The following is a 7,500-nucleotide window of genomic DNA, read 5'->3' as shown; positions in this document are numbered from 1 at the left end:
TAGTAAACGCAGTCTTTGTGAGCGGAAGAGACTTCTTTTAAAAACATTAAAAATCTTCCCGACCCCAAACCTTCGCCTGGTAGTGTGTGTTCCAGCTCTTTGAGCCGACAGAGGGCACATGTGTTCATCATGAGTGTCCAGATCTGTCTTCAGTGAAACGGCCCGAATGTTCCCCGTCAGGACGAGTCTCTGCAGAAAACTGTTCTTGAGTCGCGGTGAGACGGGTCATTCACTGGTCACGCGTGTGTTTACACAAGCCATCCTCAGCCTTTATCTCACACACACACACACACACACACACACACACACCTCGACGAGAACTCTGGGAACGCTTCACGGGTAGTGAAGGAGACTCAGATCTTCAGGATAGTTTTGTGTGTTTTCCTTCAGCAGAGTTTTGGCTGTGAGTCAAGGCCAGGTCTGAGTGTGTGTGTGTGTGTGTGTGTGTGTGTTTTCACTTCTCGCTGCTGCGAATGTTTTACTATGTTGTAACGCGTCAGGAAAACTGCAAATGGAATGAGATTACCTCAAACACATCATCAATATAATCAAGAGTTTTAGGATCTCAGTTTTAGGATCTCAGTTTTAGGATCTCAGTTTTAGGATCTCAGTTTTAGGATCTCAGTTCTAGGATCTCAGTTCTAGGATCTAGCCTCCAGGGTGTTTCCCCGAGAACTAATGGTTCCCCTAGGAACGTTTTCCTGGTTGCGTTCGCAGTGCCAGTAGGAACTCTGAAGTGACGAAAGCCACGCATGTTGAGACTTTTATTTTGACGGCTCTGAGAACGCCTGAACACACAGCGCTCACATTCTCCGTGTTCATTAGTTTACGATCTGTCTTGTACGTTATTATATAGAACTGTCATACACTGAAGGTAGACCAGGGCACCACAGTGCGCCCATTTCACTCGCACATGCGAGTAAATATTTCGGCGTGCGAACGTGAAAAAATATTTGGGCGCACTTGTGCGAGTGACACAGCATTTTTCTATAGAAACAGCTGCAAATACATCATCATGAGGAGGGGCAGAGTGGGACACTATATTACCGGGAGATCAGTTATTTAGGCCTAAATCTTCAGTAGCTAGCAGAGCATATGAGCGGAGTGGAGCGGTGAGAATCTCCGCTCATCGCTCACGGAACTGTTCACCCCTCCGCTCCCCCGCTCTAAGCTACATCAGGCCGCTCCGCTCATTATCGCTCAGCGCTCAACGCAGTTTGCTTCGCGCTCCACTCAAATCGACCCCCGCTCGCTCCAAAAAAGGAAACAAATCTACATGTATATCACTTGTAGCGGTCCCCAACCTTTTTTTGCGTCACGGACCGGTTTAATATCAGACAATATTTTCACGGACCGGCCAAGGTGTGGCGGATAAATACAACAAAATAAAATGATACAAACGGCATAAAAAATGGGGTATTTTTTTTAAATAGCCTATAATAATAAACGTGAATCCAATATGTGTAGGTCATACTAGCAACTTTATTAGCAGCGTCCTCTAACATCGCGCCTAAAGACAACTGAGAAAGTCTGAACACAAACAAAATGCCCCCAAAAGAAAAAAATCTCCATGTTTTCGGTGTTGATGCGTTCATGTAACATGTAGGCCTAAGGGTGGCACCGCCAATAACGCACCTAAAAGCAGTCACAACAAACCGGCAAAATGAATGATTATGAATATGTAAAATATAGCAGGAGACATTTTAATTGTTTACTAATAAACCATTTTTTTTATGTCTTTGTCGGCTGGAAAGATGCTGACTCGCGATCTTCGCAGTATTGAACGCCCCAGAGAGAAATGCACATTTCATACGGATGACATAAGAGAGCAGTCTGTTTTCTTTAGTTTTGAATTGTTCTGTTTAAAAGTAGACATTTCAAGCTTTATATACATGTCTCAGGTCTGTCAGGCAAGTAGGCTATACGCTGAGTTTCGGTTCATTTATGAGACAAACTCCAGGTTCACCCGCCGGCGCCTTCGTGTCGTGATTATCTATTTTCTAATATATTTACTTATTTATTAAATCCAGACAATTGGTTGATGAAACACTGATCAAAATTAAGATACAATTAATACAAAACGAAATTAAATTTAAAGACAGGCTTTGTGCTTTCTGTTTGAGGTCTCAGTGAAAGTTTTAAAGCAGTCTTTTAGTGCCGCTGTCAGAGCGCTCACGTCCGTAACGGAGAACTGTCCCATCTGTAACATTGTTTTTTGTTTTTTTTAAATAAATAAATGTCTAAATAAATGCGACTTATAGTCCAGTGCGACTTAGGCTATGCCTATATATGTTTTTTCTTCTTCATGGCGCATTTTTTGACTGATGCGTGGCGTGAGCGGAGCGGAATTGGAGCGGGAAATAGGGCGACGCTCCGTCCTTTTGAAATTGCCGCTCTGCGCTCTGTCCAAGATCCGCCCGCTCGCGCTCCCCGCTCGCTCCCGCTCCACTCCGCTCACATGCTCTATAATGATAAACTTATACAACAAAAATGACTGTGCCCCCAAATATTTATCTGTGCTCCTAAATTTTTTTATTTAGGCGCACCAGTGCTCCTTGTTCAAAAAGTAAGTGTAGAGCCCTGTAGACGGTAATGGAGAGTTATTAGCGTATGCCGTGTGTTGATGTCCAGTGTTGCTGAGCAGAAACACATAATCATGTTTCTCTTGATCTCCTCAAAGTTACGTTGGGTTTTCTCCTCAGTTACCCCTTTTCCACCAACAAGAACCGGGTGCTGGTTCAGAGCTAGAGCTATTGCCAGTTCGGAGTTGGTTCGACTGACGAGCTTACTAAGAACCGGTTTGCGTTTCCACCGGCCAGAGAGCCACAACAGAGCTATATCTTACGTCACTGCATACGTATCATGTTGCCCAGCAACGCTAGTGCGGCAGCGCCAAACACAAACACACCAGACTTGTTCGAGATGCATCGGCTTCTCGCAGAACGATCAGCACATGAAATCAAAGCACTGCGAAAGCGATCAAAAAGCACAAGGAGTCGTATGATCTCCAAACACTCCCGCAGCTCTGATCGGTCCACGCTGCTCCGATGCATCTCGAACAAGGCATCAACAATAATAGACGTTGCGTTACTATGGATGCTCATGGGTTTGCGAAAATAAATCGGCATCCAAACACGGCGAATCCAACGCGTTCGTGCAGCTCGCCGTAACTTACAAAGACGGAATCGGATATTATAATCGAGCTGCTATTAGCTCGACTAGCTGCTATTTAAAAATGGCGGTCACAAGTTTCTCTTCAGTCTTGTTGGCCACGTTAACCCCGCCCCCAGCCTCTGACGCAAGCGGTTCTTTCTTGGCTCCGTTCTAGACCCTGCAATGATTTGGTGCTACTTAACCCCCTGAGGTCTACGGTATCGCCGGCGATACCAGCTCGCTTTTTTTTTATCAATGTAAAAGAAACTCATAAATACTCTGTTGACTTTGATTTTCCATAGGAGTTTCATACATCAATCGATTCTGTTAAATGTGTATTATTTTTGTGTATACTCACAATAAAAACAAAGTGTTGTGCTTTTTGCCAAATAAAGAAAAATAAACACGAAGCGAGTTCTGCCTTCTCTCTGCCAGTGAAGTCCATTCTGAAACGCGTCCGAAAATGAACAATAACTCAGCGAATACTCAGTCAAACAGGCATACAGACACACAGGCATGAAGCTTGAATTCTCTTCTTTTAAATGAAGTAATTTATATAAAAAACAAATATTCTCATCTTGTGAAATCTGTATTAAAAGAGAGCGATTCCAGTCGATCTCATCTCATCTCATTACGTTATAATCGGCCCCGCCCACGGAGAGTGCGCGCTATTCAAACGCAAATGACTGAGACGATCCCATACGAACTGTGAACGCCCACATATCAGCTCGAGAAAACACATCAAGTTTATTCAGATAAGTGTAGTTGTCTACACTGTCTCGCAGCGCTGTGAGGAATAATAATAATGGAAAACTTACCTCAGAAGTGCTGGTATTTCGAGGAGCAACGGATGGAATAATGTAGTAAGTTTTTTTTTTCATTCTCAAGTAAATCGCGTTTCTGTGTGAATGAATGAACGGCAGAGATGCGCTGTTTACCACAACTCGCAAAAAGACGGTTTAAATTTGAATTTCGTTTCTGTGTGTGAATAAATTATCTGCTTTTAGCAAACTATTTTGCTATACTGAGTAAAATCGATTGAAATATGTTGAAATAAAATGTATTTGTATAAGCAACGTATTAAACTGCAAATTAACATTTATATTCCTTATAATAAAAACGAAAGACCTATGTTACAGACATATGAAAGACAACATTTCGTTGATTAGTTTTGGATAGATTACACATTTTTACTGTAAAATATCTGCCACCTCAAATAAGCTTTTGTTTGCCAATTTTTGCTAATATGTTAAATATAGTATGTTTTGTCAATGTAGGCTATATTCGAAGTTTGAAATATGTATGATAAAATGTATACTTTAGTTTTTACAAAGAAAGATTACACTTCAATTGTTGTTGTAATTGTAACCTTTTTAATAAAAAAATATATATTTACAAGGTAGATGTAAACACATTTTAAAAGGTAAATATAAGCATTTTCTTTAAATAATTTTTATTGTGTTTTATTATTGACAAATTTGGGGAGAGGATACATATTCCAAAACTGAAAATACAGTATGAGAATTAACTGCACAATTAATAGACATGTTTTCCTTGGATATTATACAATTTGCAAGCAAAATTTGTGAAAAAAATAAATAAATTGACATGCTTCCAACTGTGAACCAATTTGGTAGAATATATATATATATATATATATATATATATATATATATATATATATATATATATATATATATATACTGTATATATATTGCTCTTGCATTCTTTCTTGTGGCTATAGGTGACACACCTGAATGAATGGCTCATTAAGTATGCGGGCCCCATTGTCTCCTCAGGTGTGAACCACTACATATGCATGATGCTGTTGAATGGTTGATGCCCCTTGCGCATATTGCCTTTACAAACAAAAAGTGTTTTACAAGATTTAAATCAATGTATTGTGTTATGTGAATGATAAGGGCAGGATGATTTTCACATCATTTTGAAGAAAAAACTCTAGGCAAAGACATCAATTAGTCAAAAGTCTTATTGACACGTATTTAGTATGTGTTTTGTGGCCTTATTTCAGAAACTTTAGTTTTTAGTTTTTTCAATAACCATGCATAAACATTATTCTCTCAAAAATACAAACATGTACATGCATGTTGCTCACATATTATGGTAGCCCTGTTTGTGCTAAATAGAGTGTAATTATACCTTTGCCATTAATATGTTTATAAGCAACTGAAAAAAGCACAAATGTCAGGGCATGTCAGAACATCTCAAGGACCCCAAAAACCACTCAGACCTCAGAGGGTTAAGAACCAGTTTTACTGGTTCGGAGCTGGTGCTTTGGCGGTCGAAAAACAAAGAACCGATTTGAAACTAGGCTCTGGCTCCGAACCAGCACCAGCTCTGCCTTGGTGGAAAAGGGGTAATAGTAAAGATAAAGAGGCTCATCTATCACTGTTTACATGTTCGTAGAGTTTTCTGGAGTAAATATAGGCTATAATCTGTGTGTTTACACAGCCTTTTTAATAATGGCGGGTTCTGGTGTTTCGCGTGCGTTCAGCCAATCAACGAACACTAACGTCACTGTAGTTCCTATAGCGCTGGTTTAAGGGGCTTTCGAACCTTTTCATAGTTCCTAGAACTATTGGCGGAAGTTCCCGGTTTTTTGCGCGTTCGCACCGCAGGAACTAGGAACGATTTTAGTTCTAGGAACTCTTTTGGAGGAACTGATTTACTCCTCCTTCAGAGTCGGTCTAAGCCAGCGCTAGAGGAACTATCCGTGACGTCAGTGATCGCTGATTATAGCCTATATTTACTCCAGAAACTAACTCTACAAACATGTAAACAGTGATAGATGAAGCTCTTAACCATCTACGCTGAGGAGAAAACCCAACGTAACTTTGAGGGACCAAGAGAAACATGATTATGTGTTTCTGCTCAGCAACACTGGACATCAAACACGGCATACGCTAATATTGTCTACTTTCTGTGTATAACAGTTCTATATAATAACATATTAGACAGGACTGTTAGACAGATCTTAAACTAATGAACACGGAGAATGTGAGCGCTGTGTGTTCTGGCGTTCTCAGAGCCGTCAAAATAAAAGTCTCAACACGCGTGGCTTTCGTCACTTCAGGGTTCCTACTGGCACTGCGAATGCAACCAGGAAAACGTTCCTGAGGGAACCATTAGTTCTCGGGGAAACACCCTGTTGGCTCGTTCCTAGAACTACCCGGTGCGAAAGCTGATAGGGCACAGCTGATTGGTTCCTGCTGTATCAGTAGCCAATGAGCTCAACCTTCAACTACTGGAAGCTTTCAGAAACCCTCCCCCTTCCCCAGCTCCACCTGTATAGATCTGCTGTGGGTTATTCATGTACGCTATATTGTAAAGCCACATGTCTTGTTCACAACAGCGTGTCGTTTATGTATTGGAAGTAGCAAGTCCCGTACTTGCTCTGCAGCAGCAGTAACACCATATATGATATCGTTCTGTTTATTATTATAAGCGCTGGAGTTTAAATGCTGATTGGCTGTCAGTGTTTTTCTCCTTCATCTGCAGGAATAAGTCACTCTGAAAGTGTTTCCAGTTACATTATTCCTGTGTCGTTATCGTGCCATTGATGACTATTCTTTTATATTTTTAAACTGTATCTCAATGTGAATGTGTGTGATAAGATGGTGTTGGTTGTGCTGATAGTTGAGTGTGTGTGTGTGTGTGTGTGTGTTCAGCGTGAGCAGGAGAACGCCATGACACGCTTGAAGAAGCAGCAGCAGGAGCTGGAGCACATGAGGCTTCGATACCTGGCGTCTGAAGAGAAGGAGGCCGTCACGAGCGAGAAGCACGAGCTGCAGGACATCCGCAACCAGCTCAACAGGTACAACACATCACAAATACCAGGAATAACTTACACTTTACTATATATTCACATCCGCAACCAGCTCAACAGGTACAACATCAGAAACACCAGGAATAACTTACACTTTACTATACACTCACCTAAAGGATTATTAGGAACACCTGTTCAATTTCTCATTAATGCAATTATCTAATCAACCAATCACATGGCAGTTGCTTCAATGCATTTAGGGGTGTGGTCCTGGTCAAGACAATCTCCTGAACTCCAAACTGAATGTCAGAATGGGAAAGAAAGGTGATTTAAGCAATTTTGAGCGTGGCATGGTTGTTGGTGCCAGACGGGCCGGTCTGAGTATTTCACAATCTGCTCAGTTACTGGGATTTTCACGCACAACCATTTCTAGGGTTTACAAAGAATGGTGGGAAAAGGGAAAAACATCCAGTATGCGGCAGTCCTGTGGGCGAAAATGCCTTGTTGATGCTAGAGGTCAGAGGAGAATGGGCCGACTGATTCAAGCTGATAGAAGAGCA

The 7,500-nt window shown here is 41.3% G+C and overlaps 1 protein-coding gene across 1 annotated transcript in view; it reads left to right on the top strand.

Moving 5' to 3' along the window:
* The window catches only part of cep120 (centrosomal protein 120), a 40,088-nt gene that overhangs the window by 29,314 nt on the left and 3,274 nt on the right, over positions 1 to 7,500 (top strand). The window contains exon 19 of the mRNA XM_082188858.1: positions 6,843 to 6,988. Coding sequence (XP_082044984.1) covers positions 6,843 to 6,988 — 146 coding nt within the window. The remainder of the gene's footprint in view (positions 1 to 6,842; positions 6,989 to 7,500) is intronic.

The sequence above is a fragment of the Leuciscus leuciscus genome (genome assembly GCF_965113295.1).
Source record: "Leuciscus leuciscus genome assembly, chromosome: 13".
Classification (NCBI taxonomy): Eukaryota; Metazoa; Chordata; class Actinopteri; order Cypriniformes; family Leuciscidae; genus Leuciscus; species Leuciscus leuciscus.
The sequence above is the reverse complement of the archived record's forward strand: the minus strand, read 5'-3'. Positions and strand labels throughout refer to the sequence as shown.